At 46.8% G+C, this 18,366-nt stretch overlaps 1 protein-coding gene across 1 annotated transcript in view; it reads right to left on the bottom strand.

Annotated features, from left to right (window-relative positions):
- Nucleotides 1–16,196, bottom strand: part of MTF1 (metal regulatory transcription factor 1) — a 41,947-nt gene extending 25,751 nt beyond the window's left edge. Inside the window, exon 1 of the mRNA XM_066574809.1 lies at nucleotides 15,240–16,196. Within this exon, the coding sequence (XP_066430906.1) occupies nucleotides 15,240–15,656 (417 nt within the window). The 5' untranslated portion in view covers nucleotides 15,657–16,196. The remainder of the gene's footprint in view (nucleotides 1–15,239) is intronic.
- Nucleotides 16,197–18,366: the final 2,170 nt, after the last annotated feature.

Genomic DNA, 18,366 nt, shown 5'->3' with positions numbered 1-18,366 from the left:
ATCCTGCATTTTTCACACTGACCACAGAGCCTAATAATAGACTGAGGCCCAGTGTCCATGGGCGGGTTTGATGCGTGGAAGTTCCGCATATCAAGCCGCTGATAGGGAAAAATGGGTGTCAGCAAAGGAAATAAAGCATGCAGATTTTATTTGCGAACCTCTTGGTCCAGAAAAAAAAACAAAAACGCAGAATGCTCAATTTCAGTGCGGATCTTGGATGGACGGCTTCTATTGAAGTCAAACAAAACTGTCCAATCTGTGGCCTGCTGATTCCACAAGAAAGCAGGAGTTTAAAAAAAAAAAAAAGCACTGTGCCGGCCCTTCCGCACGCATCTGCAGACCCGGAAAAAAAAAGACCCGGACAGCACGCAAAAGACCCAGAGAGGTAACTGTAGTGTCCTCGGCCGCGTGCTCCCATATGCAGAATGCGATCCGCCTGTGGATATGAGGCCTGATACTTCCTGATCTGTAGAGCAAGCTTTGCAGTCGTCATCTCACCAACATCAAAAGGGAGAATAATATGCAAATAAGGGATATGGAACAATAGCGTTACGGCACTCTGCCCCCCGAGCGCCAGGTGGGGTGCCCTGAACTTCCCGCACCCCACTGTCCCTGCCTACTTGCCTCGGCCCTGGCTAACCCTAGGCGGACAACTGGGCGGCGGTCCCTGCCCTGGCGACTACCTCGGTGGAAATAACTAACGGGGGACAGAGTGCAGACAGAAAAGGCAGGTGGAACAGACCAACAGAACTTACAAGGCAGAGCAAGGCTGGAGATGGGAGCTCACAGGCAAACTGGAAGGACACTGACTAGCAACTAGAACAGACTGAGACAGACCTGACTAGAGGCTAACAGAACCAATAACTGGCAGTGAGCTCAGGTCACTGCCAGCCTTTTAACTTCAAGCCTCCGCCCAGGCGGAGAGTGGGAGGAGCCGACCCCCCACTGTTGCATATGGAAGGTGGGGGAGAGCGAGCGGCACCCTATGGGCGGACACGCCCACGCCGCCGGGAGAGCCCCGACTGCCGAGCTCCGGGACGCCGGAACCGACATCAGAGCGGCGCGCGCCGGCCGCGGGACCCAGCGCCGCCCTGCATGGTAACAAATAGCACTGCAGTGCCATCCATTGGAAGGCAGAATTCCTGCAAGTCAACTATCATGGTTGGTCTGCCAGTGCATCGTTCTGTGTAAACATGCAGTTGTTCATTTCTGATTCTCGGCCTACCCCCTCCATTCACTGAGCAATCATTGCCTTAAAGGGGTTTTGTCATTAAAAAAAAAAAATTCTATACTTCCCTATTCCTCCACAGGCAGTCTACTTACGGCAACTTCTCCTCGCTGAGCTTCTCCAGTCCCCCGGGGTCACTTCACCTCCAGCCGGCCAGCTTGTTATGAAGCCGGCATTCCTCGCATTCTTCTTCCTGACGGGCAATGTACACTACATCACTGTGACATAGCATTTACTGGCTAGGAAGGAATGCTGATCTATTGCAGAGACAGCGGGTATGCGCAGTCTCTGCAATAGCTCGGCACTCCATGCTAGGCTGTGAACTAGTGACGTAACGTACATTGGGCTGGCAGGAAGGAAGGAAACTCCTGTGAATGCACGTAACCTCACAGGAAGCAGAAGAATCAGCCAGCTGGAGGTGAGGTGACCTCAGGAGACAGGAGAAGATTATCGGGGAGAAGATGCTGTAAGTAGACTGATGGGGGAGGAATAGGGAAGTACAGAATTTTAGTGCTTTGTAGGAATGCCTTGTACCACCAAGACCTCTGAGCAATCAAGGTGTTCTGTGGTATCGGGTAGGAAGACCTTACCAACACATTACGTATTGTTACATCCTGCGTGTTCATGGAATGTATGGAGGGTTAAAGGGGTTGACACCTGCGACAAAAGCTGCAATTCGCACTTATGCTGATTGCGACTGTTGACCGCTGTAGATTCCGATGGCAAAATTTAAATCCTCCAATTGATGTTCGGCAGTCCCGTACAGCCCTTCACGATGAAACCGTGGGGTACTGGATTGTTGCCATGGCAGCCAGGAGCTTTCTAAAAGTCCCCAGGTCTGCCACAACAGATTGCCTATCAAGCCATACCTATGGCCTGTCAGATCATATGTGGTAATACTATGGTATTACATCACACTACAGGAGCGATCAAACCACAGCAGGTTCTTGTCCCCTGTACAATGAGCATGTGAGCTTTAGTACTGGACCATGGAGCAGTAGAAGATGGTGGCCCCAGTCTGATAAATCAGGTTTTCTTTGATACTGCATAGACGGCCAGATGCTTTTGCACCACTTACCAGAGGAAGTGATTGCACCAAGATGCACCATGGAAAGAAGGCAAGTTGGTGGAGGAAGTGTAATGGAGACATCTAAACAAATAGAAGACGGTGGTTGAGAATGCCATCCTGTGTGTGGCAAGTTGCTGTGGGTAAGGTGGGAAAATCTGTGAGGGGGGGGGGGCAAATCTATGAGGGGCAGTGTCCAACATGGCGGCCATTTTGAAAGTTGTCATCTTGGAACCAAGACGAAAATTTTCAAATGGGGAGGAGTGCATGTGACAGTTATACCTGATGTCCTCAAACTTTTGGATCAGCAGTTTCTGAAGAAGTTTTTGGGGCATCTTGGCCCGGTTGAGTGGCACCCGTGCTGGCTAGATCTCACCCACTTAGGCATCTAGCTTTGGGGTGATGACAAGTCTAGAGTAATTCTGGATGCCTGTACAAGCATTTCTGCTAAGGTCTCTCAGTCCATCATGCATGAGAGAAGAGGATAGCCTTTGTGATTGTAAACAACGAGGAGCACATTGAGCATATCCTGTAGTGGATCATCATCATATTCCATGTCATGTAAAAATAGATAACTTTGGCAGGAATAAAGGTACATGACATTTAGGCATATCAAATTCTCTATCAGATAGATATGTCACATGCCGCCCAACCCATTTAAAAGCATCAACTTGGTTCCAAGATGGTGGCATTCCCAACTACCAATTTCCATTTTTTCAGGTGTGTCTATACCTTTGGACCATCCTCTAGATGCTTTTCACAGTGGGCAGGGGTCATCTCAGGTAGCTAAACCACCTAAGACGTATTAATCTGGGATATTGTGTGTTGTGACAACTGTTTAAAGCAGTTTTGGGTATAGTAGTCCTCCTGTGGGACCTGAGGGGACAGCAAGGTTTACTCCACTCAAGTCATCCGGTGACTCAAAAGACTGAACGAATTCCGTTCAACTGGAACATCTCTTGAACGGCCCAACAGCTATTTTTATGCTGGCTAAAAACCAGCGGTAAACGAATAATGAACAAATAGTCCACGACTGCCCACGTTTACACAGAATGATCATCACGCAAATTTGTTCATTTGAATGAATTTTGTGTGTAAATGAGCCTTAAAAAATATCCCACCTCTTGATGGATACAATTGTCATGAGACAATGCTATTCACTTCACCACTCCGTAGTTTCGAAGGGTTCAGGCTGATCGGTGTATATTAAACGCAACTAATCTAAACCTATACAAAAATAAACTATAAAGCCGCTACTTCACTTTACCTTTAATATACCCCCTGCAAGCATTAGGAGACCCCCTGCAGTGTAAAACGGATACAACAGGTGTCTGGCTGTGGTAAGCATCAGGTAACAAAGCACGTAGCAGTTGTATGTGCCGTGTTGTGTCAGTTTATTGATCACACTATAATACATCGCACTTTGAGTAAGGCCCAATGTCTAGGCGCCCATAGGGATGCATTAGCATCCGCAAAACAATTTAGATTGCACTCGCGGGAAGACATTGCAGCATGTTCCATTATTCTGCAGATCCCGCAGGGATTGCTTCCATTGAAGTCAATGGAAGCTGTCCAATCCGCGGCAGACACAGCTGTCACTGCGAACGTGCCGCGCATCTGCGGGAAAACAGGAAATTAAAAAAAATAAACTGCACTGTGCATGTGTCCGGCACAACCGGACGCATCCGCTGTGCTGAAGAAAGAAGATCCGGCCGGCACAGAGGAGACCCGCGCTGGAGCTGGACAGGCAAGAAACTGTTTTCCAGTCCATGTTCGCGGGCAGGGCTGGATTCTACAGCAGGATTCCGCAGTTGAATCCATGCATCCAAGTGGCATTGGGGCTAAAAGCTGTCTGCTCTCTCCCAGCAGTGTGAAACGCTGTGAGCCTTATCATTACTGACCCACCCTCCTGTTGTGTAACTCTGGTAAAAACTGCAGCGTCACAACTCAAAAAAAAAAAAAAAAAAGAGTAAACACTTGCAGGAAAAGAGGCCTTCATAACATTGCACAAGAGTTTGCTGCTGTCACACAACTGACAATTACCCATCTTTCCACAGAGGGGGGAAAACAGACTAGGGGTGAATGCAAATTTTTTTCATTCGATTTTTGGACTGAAACATTTCTCCAAAAATTAAACAAAACTAGTAATGCGAGTATTTTTCTAAATTAAAAAAAAAAAAAAAGCCCAAGTAAAAAAAAAAAAAAGCTGCATGCCCCAATACATGTCAATGCAAGGCGTCCCGAACACTGATGGGATGTCCACATGCTGCTTGATCTTAGTTGCCCTGAGAATCTCACAAACAACTTTTTAAATGTGCATGTTCATGTACCCCAATCTACATACAGTCTTTCCCCGAAAGAAAGACCTACCCCGGTTTACAGGGAGTCTTGAAATATAAACCCTCACCCGCAAATAAGACCTAGCTGTAGTACATGAAAAACAATCATCAATACTCACCTGGCCCGCGGGATCTGAGTCCCTCGCGATGGTCCCCAGCGCTGCGGCAGGTTGCCGTGTCCTCTGCGCCAAGATATACTCTTCTTTCTGGTGACGGGGCTTTAAATACCCCACCTCCAGCAAAGCAAGCGCTGTGATTGGATCGAGCACCAGCCAATCACAGCCGGAGCTCGATCATTTACAGCCATTCAGTGAACATCACTGAATGCTTGCGATTGGCACAGCAGAGCAAGCGCTGTGATTGGATCGAGCGGTGGCTGTGATTGGCTGGCGCTCGATCTAATCACAGCACTTGCTTTGCTGGAGGTGGGGTATTTAAAGCCCCATCACCAGAAAGAAGAAGTCTCAGCGCGGAGGACACTGCAGACTGCCCCTGGAGACCAGCAGTGCAAGGCACCAGGACGCCGTGGACCAGGCGAGTATAAGCCATGTCTATGTCCTGGCCATGTCTAGGAGCCAGAAACGACACATTGCAAGTCTGTGTATACACCGCAACCACTGATGTGCGAGGGACTTCCCATACAACGTTTCCAACCACAATGAACAACTAATTGTTTAAGTTGTTGAACAGGATTTCAGGGACATTCCCAGCAGGGCGATCCTCACAGCCAGCCCGACAAGGAGTGTCACTTAACTAGGTTGTCACCGCTTTCTGGTATTTTACGGTCTGCGGACAGAGAAGGCTGAGGGAGTGGAGTAACACTTAGGCCTGATTCACACGAGCATCAGTGGATTTGCACAAGTTTTTTTTGTTGTTGCAAAATGGGCATATTTGTGTGCCCATTGGTGTAGCTTACTGTATTTTGGGCACGCAAAAAAAAAAAAAAAATGCGCTCAGCCATTGAAATGGTCAATTTGTTTAAGATTTGTTTTTTACCTGCACAAATGCACAGGAAATAGAGCATGCTGTGTATTTAACAAGAGTTTCTTGTCATTTGCCGGGTGACAAACTCTGAGTCCTAGGTCTGCTATTAAGGAGGGAGCTGAGAAATGTGCTTTATGTGCCAAAAAAATTGGAAGAGAGCTATGTATGCGATGTACAGCCCAAATAGATAGAGGAACAAGCTACGTTCCTAACATCAGCTGCATGGTTAAAGAGTAAGTGCAAGCCTCTACAGCTATTCTATCCCCTACTCCTCAACCGCATCCTTTTAGGCCTGCTAGCTCCAGTTCTGAAGACTCTATTCAGGATCTTTCAGACAGGGACTAACAAAAAAATCTGGATCTTTGCTAATTGATCAGGACAAAAAATACTATTTCTCCACTAGTGATATTGAACTTCTTAAGGCTACTTTCACACAGCCGAGAAAATGGCGCGAGATGTGCATTGCGAGACGCACAAATCTGGCACTAATATGAATTAAATTATTTTTAATGTGGTCATATACGTGAGCGTTTCCCTTGCATCGCAGTTTTGGAAAAAGTCATGGCATGTCCTATCTTCGGGTGTCCCCTCGAACGCCTTGCCTATTGTTTTCAATAGGTCCGGAATCGCGCTCACCCGTGTGAAATTAGCCTAAAGCAGCAAAACATACTATTAGGGTTGAGGAAGTACAACAACCCATGTCCATACAGGGCAAAATGTTCGGAGGCTTAAAATCCCGCCGTAGGATGGCCTTTCCGATTAAGGATATGCTAAAACAACTAATTATGGATGAATCGGGCAGAACGGAGAAAACGTCATCCATCTCAAGCGAATTTAAAGACAGACTCTTTCTCACCTGGGGATGTCAAGCTATGGGAGAGTATCCCATCAGGGTAATAGATCCCTTTCCTGGTGGAGGTCACCTTCTAATCTTAAAAAAGGGTGTGATTTGGTCTCTCACCTTTTCTGTCGGCAACTACAGATGCAAGTAGGACAAACCAGTTTTTTCAGGGCTCTTAGTTGGCTAATGTCAGTTCCCAAACCTCAAATTTTAGGGAATTAAGAGCAATATGGGAGGCTCTCAAGCAGGCAGAGGAGTTAGTAAGCAGAAGGCATGTTAAGATCTTCTCTCATAAATATAATGGCAGCACGCTTTATTCACCATCAGGGTAGTACCAGCCATCCTCAACTTTAAAAACTTGCGGAAAGACTCTCCTGGGCAGAAACAACCAGAACATAATATCAAACTACTTGTGTCAGCAGAAGCTAGACCCATGGAGGTAAGGTAAACCCCTGAGTCGTGACTGACTCCTAGTGTGACATCACATTGTGACGCTTTCTTGGCAGACTCTTTTTCGGGGTGGCTTGCAATTGCCTTTCCCAGTCATCCTTTACCCCGCAGCAAGCTGAGTACTCATTTTACTGACCTCGGAAGGATGGAAGGCTGAGTCAACTTTGAGCCAGCTACCTGAACCACACGGGGATTGAACCCGCAACCTTCACGTCACTAAACTGCAAGTTCTTCAGTTCCATCATCAACTGATGAGGACAGCCCCAGGTAGACCTATTTGCCACCAGGAGAAATTAAAAATGACAGCTTCTTTTCACTAAATCCAGGGGATAACCCAACAGGCCTGTATGCCTTCTCACAAGAATGGAATATGGACCCAATATTGCCATCCCCAGCTGCCCCTCATTCCCCGAGTCCTACAGCGGATACAGCAGAGCAGCATCACAGTGATCCTCATTGCACCATCATGGACGAAGAGACCTTGGTTCCAACTAGGAATGTCTTTCTCCATCCAAGACCCCGTGCCACTGCCTCCCATACAGGACCTTCTAACTCAAGTCCAATTGGGTTCCCAGGATCCAAGATGTTAAAACTGATGGCTTGGGTGCTGAAAAACAAAGACTCTTAGATCAGGGTATCTCTAATAAGGTAATACCGCCCTCTTCAAGAGTCATAAATCTTACTTCCTCAATATATGCTTGAGTATGGAAAAGATTTTGTTCTTTGTGTGGCTCATATCAACCTGACCTGTACAATCTAAACCTTTCTAGGATAATAGACTTTCTTCAAGCAGGTCTAGAAAATGGTCTGAGTCCTAGAACCCTTAAAGTGCAGGTTTATGCTCTCGATGCCCATTTAACAGAACAAAGATGGATCTGGACATTTTTCAAGGGAGTGGATAACTTTTGGCCTGTTATTAGGAAATACGTTCCCTCCTGGGATCCAAACCTAGTACTCTGCAGTCTCGGTAGTTCTCCCGTTGAACAAAAAGACAATCTTTGAAATTTCTCACTCTGAAAGTTATATTCCTGATAGCAATGACATCGGCTACAAGGGTTAGCGAGATCCAGGCTCTTTCATGCAAGGAGCCCTATTAATCAACATTCGAGGATAGAATAATTCTTAGATCTTCCTTCCTAAAGTGGTTTCTACAGGGAAGAGGAAATAATTTTACCTTCATTCTGTCAGAATCCTAGAAACGATAGAGAAGAGTGCTTTTATAAATTAGATGTTAGGTGGGCAGTGTTTACCTATTTAGAGGCTTCTGAGCTTTTTAGGAAGGATAATACCCTATTTGTTCAAATCCACGCTCCAAATAGAGGGGAGGCGGCCTCAAAAGACTCCACTGCTAGTTGGACTAGAATAGCAATCCGGGAGGCATATAGGGCACAAGAGATGTCCCCTCTTAGAGGTCATTCTACAAGGTTCTTTCGTTGTCTTGGGCTGAGCGTGCAGCGGAACAGATATGCAGGGCGGTTGCCTGGTCTAACATTTCCACCTTTACAAAACATTACCCACTGCACTTATATTCCAGGAGAGAATTGACCTTTGGACGGAAAGTCCTCTAGGCCGAGCCCCCCTTGAGATTGTAATCTGGTAGTGTTGTCATGAGTGGACGATGTGGAGTATAGGAAATATGTCCTACCTTTAATTCTGTTTCCACAAGTCTATCATGACAACACTTCTACCCACCCACCCTCTTTTAGGTGTGCAATAATAATAATACACGTGACGCAAAATTGTATCGACTGTTTCTGCTAATAAGTGATGAAATCTATATCAATGTAGTTATTCGAAGGCACCGGACATAGGTGGTGGGGAAGGTACTTTTAAACTCTCCATCTTCCTGTCTCTATAGAGGTCAAAAGGGGTACTGGTGCATTATGTCTCCACCAGAATAATGGGTGGAGACATGGTTTGGCAGTCTCAAGTATGAGGAAATGCCCCCAGCGGCTGATTGCCTGCAGCAGACATGCCCTCCTTAGGTCAGCCTCCTGCTTCATCCTCCCGGTCCCCAGGAACACATGCCATTGGAAGCTGTGTCGGCACTGCTGCATCGCCCACTACTGCTGCTGTCCAGCCAGCTCCTCCAGCATCCCACGACCAACAAATGCAGCTGGAACCAGTGCTGGCACTGAGGCAACAGCCGCTACAGCTGCTGGCTGCTCAGCTCCATGCACCAAATCTGCACTCGCTACTACTGCTGCTGGCCACAAAGCACCTGGCAGTCCTCGGGACAGCTGGCCACAACAGCGCAGAGCGTGGTGGTGACTCATACCTCCATCCCCTGCCAGGTCTCTGCCGCTGTGTGCCAGGTTCCCAGCCGCTGTCTTTTAGATGGGGATGGAACAGCACAGACCACCAGCCAATCGGCAGCTAGGGGCGTAACCAGGGCGTAAACTCCAGCTAAGGCCGGTCAACCCCTAGCTTCCAGTAGAGACAAGATGCACCAGTACCAGAGGGCAACCTCCTGGTATGCTGTCTCGATGGACCCATGAAAAACAAATGGACATAATTTCTACATTTCCTGCCAAGGTTTGTCTACATGTGGCACAAGGTATACAGCAAAATGAGCCATAACATGACTTTCTAAATAAGGCTACAAAAGCAGAACAGCCAAGAACCGATCTGTCACATGACCGAAAGAGACAGTGCCTGACAGACCCCATTGACTATAATAGCATCCACTGGACATCTGTCTTCCTGTCCAGCATTTTGCCTCGTATTTGTGCCAGAGACTCTGAATGAAGTGAAATCATAATTGTGTATTTACAAGGGTGATTTTCACGCATGATCTCTGTGCATTACGAGATACACAAATGTGACATAAAAAGAATCTATTATTTTAAGGGTGGTAATATACATAAGCGATTTTTCACTCGCAGTGATACTGCGAGAGAAATTGTAGCACGTCTTAATTTTGGATAATTTTGCCCATTTCTTAAAAAAATTTTAAAAAATAAATAAATCACATTGCACTGGCATGTGAGTGCATTGTATTTTTTCCACATTATAACTGTTGGAACATGCAATTATTTTTTAATGTGCATTAAAAACGCATCAAAATTATAGAAAAATTGCAGGTGTTACAAGTGCGATATTCGTGTTGCTCTCGCCCATATAAATACACCCCAGGGCCAGGCATACACTTGCTGAGTGTGCGAGTTGCGCCCGAGGGGTTCAGGCGCAACTTGCATTGGCCACCTGTGACACATTGACATGTATTTGCAAGTCCCAAGTCTCGTCTGCGAAACAGACAATAAGACAGGTTTAGTTCTTTCATGCCAACCATTGGTTAGACAAGAGTTTCCCATGCTTTTCTGCCTTAGGGCACCCCTGGGAAAAGTTTTTGCCGAGGGGCACAGCTGCCAAGAAGGGTGTGGGGAGGGTGATTATGGGGCATGGCTCATCACGATGCAGGATTTTACCTCTGATATTCCGGGCAGTCACTAGAGGCCGCCAGGTGCCCAGTGAAGGAGGCGTCAAGAGCGGAAAGACTTCAGAGGTGAGAGGGAGCGCAGTAGGTTCTAAAATCAGGGGCAGAAGCGCAGCCAATTTCCAGCCTAAATTCACACTGGTACGTATTTTGACTGTCTTTCGTGGAAATACTGCAGAATTTGCTGTGGAAACTTCACAGCATTTTCATGAAGCACTGGAGAACACCAGGGTCAGAGGGGAAGCGCTGCTCCAACACCTGCGTAGGGGCGCAGCGCTGGATGAAATCAATTTTGTGGCCAGCGCTCGTAATTGCAGTCACAGCTCTCACTCAATCAGTTGGAGCTGTGCTAGTAATTGCAGGCGCAGCTCCAAATGATTTCAATGAGAGCTGCGCCTGGCGAGCACAGCCTGGAAAACCCATTTACAGACTGTTCGCAGCTTGGGAGCCTCGGCACCCCGGTTGGGAATCACTGGGTTAGGCTAGAATGGGTTTGTGTGCTGCCTGTGAATTAGCACACAGCATTTTAGGAGAAGGGGACCAAAACATTTCCAAGGCATTACATGTACCAGGGCACAGTGAGGACGTCATCAACAAGCGGGTTCAATTCCGCACAACAGTGACATTACTAAGAACTGGACGGCCCTCAAAAAATGATCAACACCAGACGAAACCTGGTCCTAGAGGCCGTAGGGAGAGAAAACATCAATTCTGCCATTGTTTTTTACAGCGTTAATTTTGCAGCAAAAACGACGATACGCGTTTTCTGCGGGTCGGTACGATTGCAGCGATACCCAAATTCTTATTTTTTTTTATTTTTTTTTCCACTTTTCCGCAATAAAACCTCATTCTTTTGGAAATTATTTATTTTTCTAAATCGCATTTAAAGCCCTATTACTTTTTTCTTACGCTTTTTGCTGTGCAGTATAAAAAGTGTGTTCAATTTGTTGTACATGTTGTTACGGATACAACGATACCGAATATGTAGGATTTTAATTTTTACATTTTTTTATACTAATGAGGGGAAAAAAAGCACAAGAGAGGGTAACACACACACTATTTATGGCCCTGTAGGGGACTTGTACAATAGCACCTGTGATTGCTATAGTAAGGCATTGCAGGACCTCTGTCCTGCAATGCCTTATCAATTGTAATAGCAATCATAGGCAATGGCAAAGCAGGGCGCCTGTATCTGGCGTACTGTTGCCATAGCAACCTGTTGGCCCTCCGCAATTGTTGGAGGCAGCATTGTGCTTTGGGCAGTTTTTTTTCTGCTGCTAGAACTGGGGCTTTAGTCAAGATGGAGGGAATTATGAACAGTTCCAAATATCAGTCCATTCTGGCACAAATACTTCAGGCTTCTGACCAAAAGGTGAAGCTGAAGATGAATTTCACCTTTCAGTCCGACAACAACCCAAAGCAGATCTCCAAATCAACAAAAGAATGGCTTCACCAGAAGATCAAAGTTTTGGAGTTAGCGCCCTCTTCAGGTCAACCTGAATTCAATTGAAGATCTGTAGGTTGACCTGAAGAGGGCGCTACACACAAGATGCCGTCGCAATCCAACAGATTTGGAGCACTTTAGCAAGTAAGAGTGGTCAAAGAATGCCAAGTCAAGATGTGGGACACAGCCTTACTGTACGGACATCTACCCTAAGGCTGGGTTCCCATGGGACGGAAATCCCGTGGACATCTTGCGGCTTAGCCACACCGAAAAGCCATGAGATTTCCGCAGCTTCAAAACCCACGGCATTTCACAGCAGGTTTTGGAGCGGTTCGGCCGCCGGCATTCCGTTGCGGCTTTCTCTCCCCGTAGTGAGGCTGCAATGGAAAAATATATTATATATATATATATGACATGCTGCGGCTGTAAATTCTGCGCCGCATCACTGGTTCTGCCCGGCTTTGTCACAACGGATTGGCCGCCCCGTGTGGAACAAGATTTTTGCAAAATCTCATCCACATGGCAGGCTAATCCCAGGATTAGGAGCTGCGGGCGGATTTGCCACACAGAAATTTCACATGCAATTTCCACGGCTAATCCGTCCCGTGTGAACCCAGCCTAAGGCTTACCTCACACAGGGCGTTTGCAGAAACGCAGTGTTTTTTAGCTTGCCGGCGCTGATTGGCTGAGACAGTCAATGAAGGGCTGTGATTGGGCATCGAGCGCACCGACAACCAATCACAGCACTCTATTGCCGGAGGCGGGGTTCTCAAACCTGGCCTCCGGCAATAGACTTGGAAGTGCAGAGGAAGCCCGGATCAGCGGCAGAGACCAGCGGCCGCGACCCGGACTGCAGCGCCTAGCTGGGACTGATTTTTGGGGTAGGGCTTCTATTGCAAGCCCTCACCCCGAAAATCGGTGAGTGGTTAACGCTGCTAAATGCGGCACCAAGTGTTGCCGCGTTTTCAGCAGTGCTAAAACCGCTGCCCATTCATTTTAATGGGCGACGCAGGGCTGAAAACGCCCCAAAATAGAACTTGCATCGCTGTCAAAGCGCAGCGTTGGAAGGCGCTGTGTTTTCAGCCCGGTGTGAGCAGCCCGATTGAAATGAATGGGAGTGTTGTACAGCGTTTAGCGCTGGGCTGAAAAGGCAGCGCTAAACGCTGTACAAAACGCCCCGTGTGCGGGAGGCCTAAAAGTCTGAATGCTTTCATAAAGTCAGAGGGGACATCAACAAAGTATGTTTTCAGGAATGTATACTTATGAAACCACATTAATTTAGTGTGCCTCGTAATGTTTCCACCCTAAATGATCAGTTTGTCTTCCAATGGCATTGTACAGATAACGGGGCACACTGACGGTGGGAAGAATTCTGGAATAATTCATATTGTTGGGTTTTTTTACATGACAAAGCCTGGCATTATACAGGGGTGTGAGGCCTCGTTAGTAATGATGGAGTGCTCCTGTAGGTAGTTTTAGAGGTGAGCTGAAGCTCCCCCACACCACCACATCCACAAATCAGTTTTTAGCAGAGATTTCTAAAAAATATTGTAATATTAAAGGTGGAAATAAATGATATGCCTTGGTTCATCAGAGCCACAGGCTTTATCATTTGATTTCTCCTTTTATTTTTATTTGGGATCCTAGCTGCATTTGAGAGTTTGATATTAGGCTCCATATAACGACTGTCTCTCAGGAATAGGGCACTCTGCATGAGGCCATCTCGATCTTAATATAAGTTGAGACCCATGCTCTCTAATGAGCGGGTTAGTTGGAGTTTATCTCACTCCCCTAATATTTGGGTTTATCATTACCCCTTAAACTCTCAGTCTATCTAGACTTTCTGTTCTATTACGACAGACACTAAATCACACTTAGGGGTCTCCTGTAACCTTAAGGATACCACTAGATTTGGTCTGACAAGGATCGACATTAACTAGTCCGCTGCCTAATAACAATCCAATATTTCTCAGGGTTACGTATTTATAGCTCCTGATGAACTGCTGGTTATTTCAGCAGGGAAACGCATCGAGCCGTTACACCTCTTAGTGGATTACTTTGATCCAGTCTCGATCAAAAATTGACGATCCTAGCTTATAATCTAACATATAGGCCCATTCATCTTGGCACGACATTTTCTGGGCCACTTTGTTGTCTCGGATCAAATTCAATATAGACTGCAGTTCCCACACAGAACTCAATTATTTGCATACTGTGTTTGGAAACTTGGGCATATAATTAAAGATCCGCATTGAGACCACATAGTCACGATACACCATCGGGTCTGCCGATTTTGACTATTATTGAGACCACCGATAGTGATCGACTATCTAATCAAGTTTATGTCTCCTTGTCTTTAACCCTCTCCAATCCACTGTCTGACATCTAAAGACATTATGATTTAAGGCTGTACAGCTCCGATGTTGGAAGACGTCCGTCGGGGTTCTCTTACTGTATATTGCCAGCCTCTCTGCTGTCGGAGCCTATCCAACGTGTCACCTCATGCAGTACTGGCTTTGGCCAGCATATAGCGCTGTTGTATAATGGAAGAAAAAGAGTAAGCCCCCTAGAAAACCAGGATACAAATTGGATTGGAAAGGGTTAATGTTGTCTGTCAGCCCACTTATGTGTTTTAAAGGATTCTAATACATTTTTTGGTCTATATCTGCGATGGAAATAAATGTAAAATCATTAGAGGGTATGCAGACTTTATATATCCACTGTATATACCCGTAGGTGTGCCACCACATGGTGCTTCCATGGGCAGTGCCTCTTAGGGCCCCTTCACATGGGGCAGAATACTTCAGCCTCATGCATATGGTACGCACGGAATCCAGCCGTGACCACGGCAGGTAACCCTGCGTACCTGTGCAGTCAGCGATCACACAGACCTGTCTTCTTCGGCTTCTCTGTAGTGCGGACGGTCTGCACGGCTCGCTGTCAGACATGCACAATATAGATTTTGTTTTTCAAACTCCTGCTTTCCCCGCGTAATCCGCAGCCCGTCTGGCTTCCATTGACTTCAGTGGAAGCCATCCGTACAGCAACTGCAGTAAAGTGTAGCATGCTGTGATTTTTCTTCCACGAGCGGAATCTGCAATGGGTTTCCGCTCGTGTGCACGAAGAATTACCTTTGCATAGCATGCTATGAGGATTATTGCAACAGAACCCGGAGGCGGTCGCCCGCTCCAGATCCCGCACCAACACTCTGTCTCTGTGCAGCCGGCCTTGCTCATTCGGCAGCTAAATCTGCGGCTGTGTATTTCTACCGCCATCACCCACACGCAGATATGGCTGCAGAGTTTTCTGCGTTTTTAGCTGTGGAATGCGAGAATATTCCACGTGTGACAGTCCCATAACATCCCGGTAACACGGCATATACATTGGCATTCCAAGGCGTGGATTCACAGATGGCATCAATATACTGTCATGTATCTAACGGCTTAGTTACCTCTTTCTGCTTGGTCTCGGGGCACTCGGAGTGTAGCGTCAACGTGGCACCCTCTATGTTCCTGGGCATGGGGGTAGAACCGGGGTTAATGGTGAGGTGGATCTGATCTGGGGATATGATGTGCTGCACGTAGCCTTGAGACATGGCGTCCGGCTCGGACATCAGCAATAAGCCTTCCTCATTAGCAGCATCCAGGAATGGTAGGTTGGTGCCGACGTTGCCCTCGTCGTCCTCTTCATCATCGTCGTCTTCCTCTGACGGCTGGTGGTCCTGCTCGATGAGCACAGTGGTGGTGTCATACACCGTGCCCGCTTCTCGCCCCCCCTTATCCAGGAACCACTTCCTCATCTGCTCCTCCGGGCACAGGCTGTCCTCCTCCATGGACATGAGGGCCAGCTCGGGGCTGTTCTCCCCCATTGTACACAGCCTGCTAGGGGAACTACTAGTCTACTGCCAAGCAGCAACAAGTGGGGAAGTCTCAGAGAAGCACCATGGTCACACAGTCACATCCTGCTGCCCTGTACTTCTATGCATACTACAGGAAGAGCGCTCCCCAGTGGAGAGTGGCGGAAGTCCAGTCCGACTCAGGCTTTCTCCGTCCCAGCACGGCCGTTGTGGCATGACCAATCGCTGCCCGTGGACAGGCTGTGCCAGACCATCGTGCCGAGGGAGTCCGTATGCTGTGTGCTCAGTGTTGACTGCGGTCTTTAGGGCCCCACGTCCAGCAGGCGGCCATAGACACACGTACAAAGGAGCGGAGCTTTTCCTTCTCAGCCTGCAGCGCTGATAGCCAAACCTGTGTGAGCGCCCCAGCTGTACCCCGGTGTCCTCAGTTCATGCCCGAACAGCGCCACTTCCTGATCCGCTTCCTTCTCCTGGTTGCTAGGAAGAGACGGAATGCCAAGAGGGACAAACATGAATGAAAGCATTCAAGAGGCGCGGTCACGTGACAGAGGGGAAAGGAAGCGCCGAGCGAGTCACGTGTTGTTGCTCTGGACTCGTTCTACAGCATGAAGTCATGCTCTGTGTAATAGACACACCTATGGACTGGGAACGACTGCTGGAGGAGGGCTTTTGCCCAGTGTTAACAAGTTGGAATAGTTGGCCACAGCAGACAATGCAAGCAGGCGTTAAAGTTTTTAAAAACCAGATGGTAAAAATTTCTGAGGTTGCATAGGCATACTCTCCCGACCAAACAGGCGTCTGGCGTGGAAAGACGCAATTGCACGCTGGTCAGGAGGCAACTGACTCCCAGCGATTAGGAGTACTATTAAAGGGGTATTCAAGTTACAGGATCATTTTTACACTTTTTTTCCACATCCACTCAATGGGTGAAAACCAATAGATTGGTGGGTGTCCCAACTGCTGCGACCCACCCCCCAGTGGTCCCCAAAACGGGGCAATTTTTCCCTATCCTCTTCAGTGAATAGTTGTTAGTCATCCACGACCCTCAGTGACCCTAAAGGCTCCCTCCATGTTTTTCGGTTTTGCACTACTTTCAGTTGTGTGATATCCATGCCAGTATCAGCTCTGACAGTATCAGCCATCGTGTCCTTTGGCGGTCGGGTCTTCTTTTGCTACTGATCTGTCCAAGCGTTATAGATTTTTCTAGCGACTCTGCTTGCATTACATGGCCAAAATCCGTGAGTCTGCAGCAGGCCATCTTGTCCTCCAGTGATATATCAGGTCTTACACAATTCAAGACTGTTTGTTACTCTCGCCGTCCAGAGCATATGCAGCAGCTTTTGCCAGCACCACAGCTGAAACACATCAATCCTCCTATCTGCTTTTTTTTGTAGTCCAGCTTTCACATCCATACATGGCTATGGGAAAAACGGGGGTTTGCACTTGTATTTAATTGCTATACCGATATCTATATATAAAGGAAGATAAAGTCTCACATGCATTCTATGTACTCCTTTTCATTTGAATTTGGCCATTTTTTGCAGTTGTCATAATTTTAGTCTTTAAATTTCGGTAGAGGCCACTTTTTTCACTTTCAGCTGTAATCTTCCATATCAGCTGCTTCAGACCTGCTTCTGTTTCTGCAAGCAGAGTTGTGTTATCCACATAACAGAGATTGTTGAGGTTTCTGCCACATATTTTCACCCCGATTTCCAATTAGTCTAGGTCCATTTTACACATGATCGCTTCCGCATATAGGTTAAAATAAGAAGGGTGAGGGGATGCAGCCCTGTTGGATGCCTTTGCCAATCCCAAACCAATCTGTGTCCCCATACTGTGTTCTCACAGTGGCTTCTTGATTGGTATAGAGTGATTTTACCAGCTTGACTAGATGTGCCGATACGCCCAGCTCTTGTAGGGGGGCGCCATAGCTTGTCATGGTCGACACAATTAAAGGCCTTGATGTATTCGATGAAGCACATGTAGATATTCTTTTGGTATGCTTGAGCTTTAGTAGTATCGTCTCCAAAAAAGAAAATAAAACAAAAACGTAGAAACTTGGTATTGCTGGAATTGTGCTGACCCAGAGAAGAGTGTTATCACATTACTTATTCTGTATGCTGAGCACAATCAAAATTAAATTAAAAAAAAAAAAAAAAGTGGGGGAATTTTGTTCCCCGATCTCCCTCCAAAAATAAGAAAAACAACTCTCTAAGCAGGGTTTAGCCAACAACTTCTCTAAGCAGGATCTGAAAGTTCCCTACACATTTGGCACTTTCACCAAATTTCATATCTTAAAGCCCAAAGTATGAACGATATTAGCAATAGCTTTGCACATAGAGGACATGGCCCACACCCAAGGCAGTCATGAGAGACCATGTCAAATAATTTAGCCATGCAGACATGAAAACAGCAATGCTTCCAAACCCTCTATGACATTGTCCAATGGGCCCCACATACACCATTAATCCCACAACAGACTATCATTAGTACCATAAAGGAAACTAGGTTCCTCTTGAACACTTAACATTGGGACTGCAAAATGGTGTTATTCGGCCTGTCCCTAATAAATGCTGTAGATGTAATAGTGGGGTCTCTCTCCTACCCAGACTTACTCAGCTACCCCTTTTTCTACACTATTTTCTAATCTCATGACATGTCTACTGTTATTTTCACCTGAGATGGCTAAAGAGGTAGCTTCATTATATATGACTACTTTGAG

Source organism: Eleutherodactylus coqui, chromosome 1 (genome assembly GCF_035609145.1).
Source record: "Eleutherodactylus coqui strain aEleCoq1 chromosome 1, aEleCoq1.hap1, whole genome shotgun sequence".
Lineage (NCBI taxonomy): Eukaryota > Metazoa > Chordata > Amphibia > Anura > Eleutherodactylidae > Eleutherodactylus > Eleutherodactylus coqui.
The sequence above is the reverse complement of the archived record's forward strand: the minus strand, read 5'-3'. Positions and strand labels throughout refer to the sequence as shown.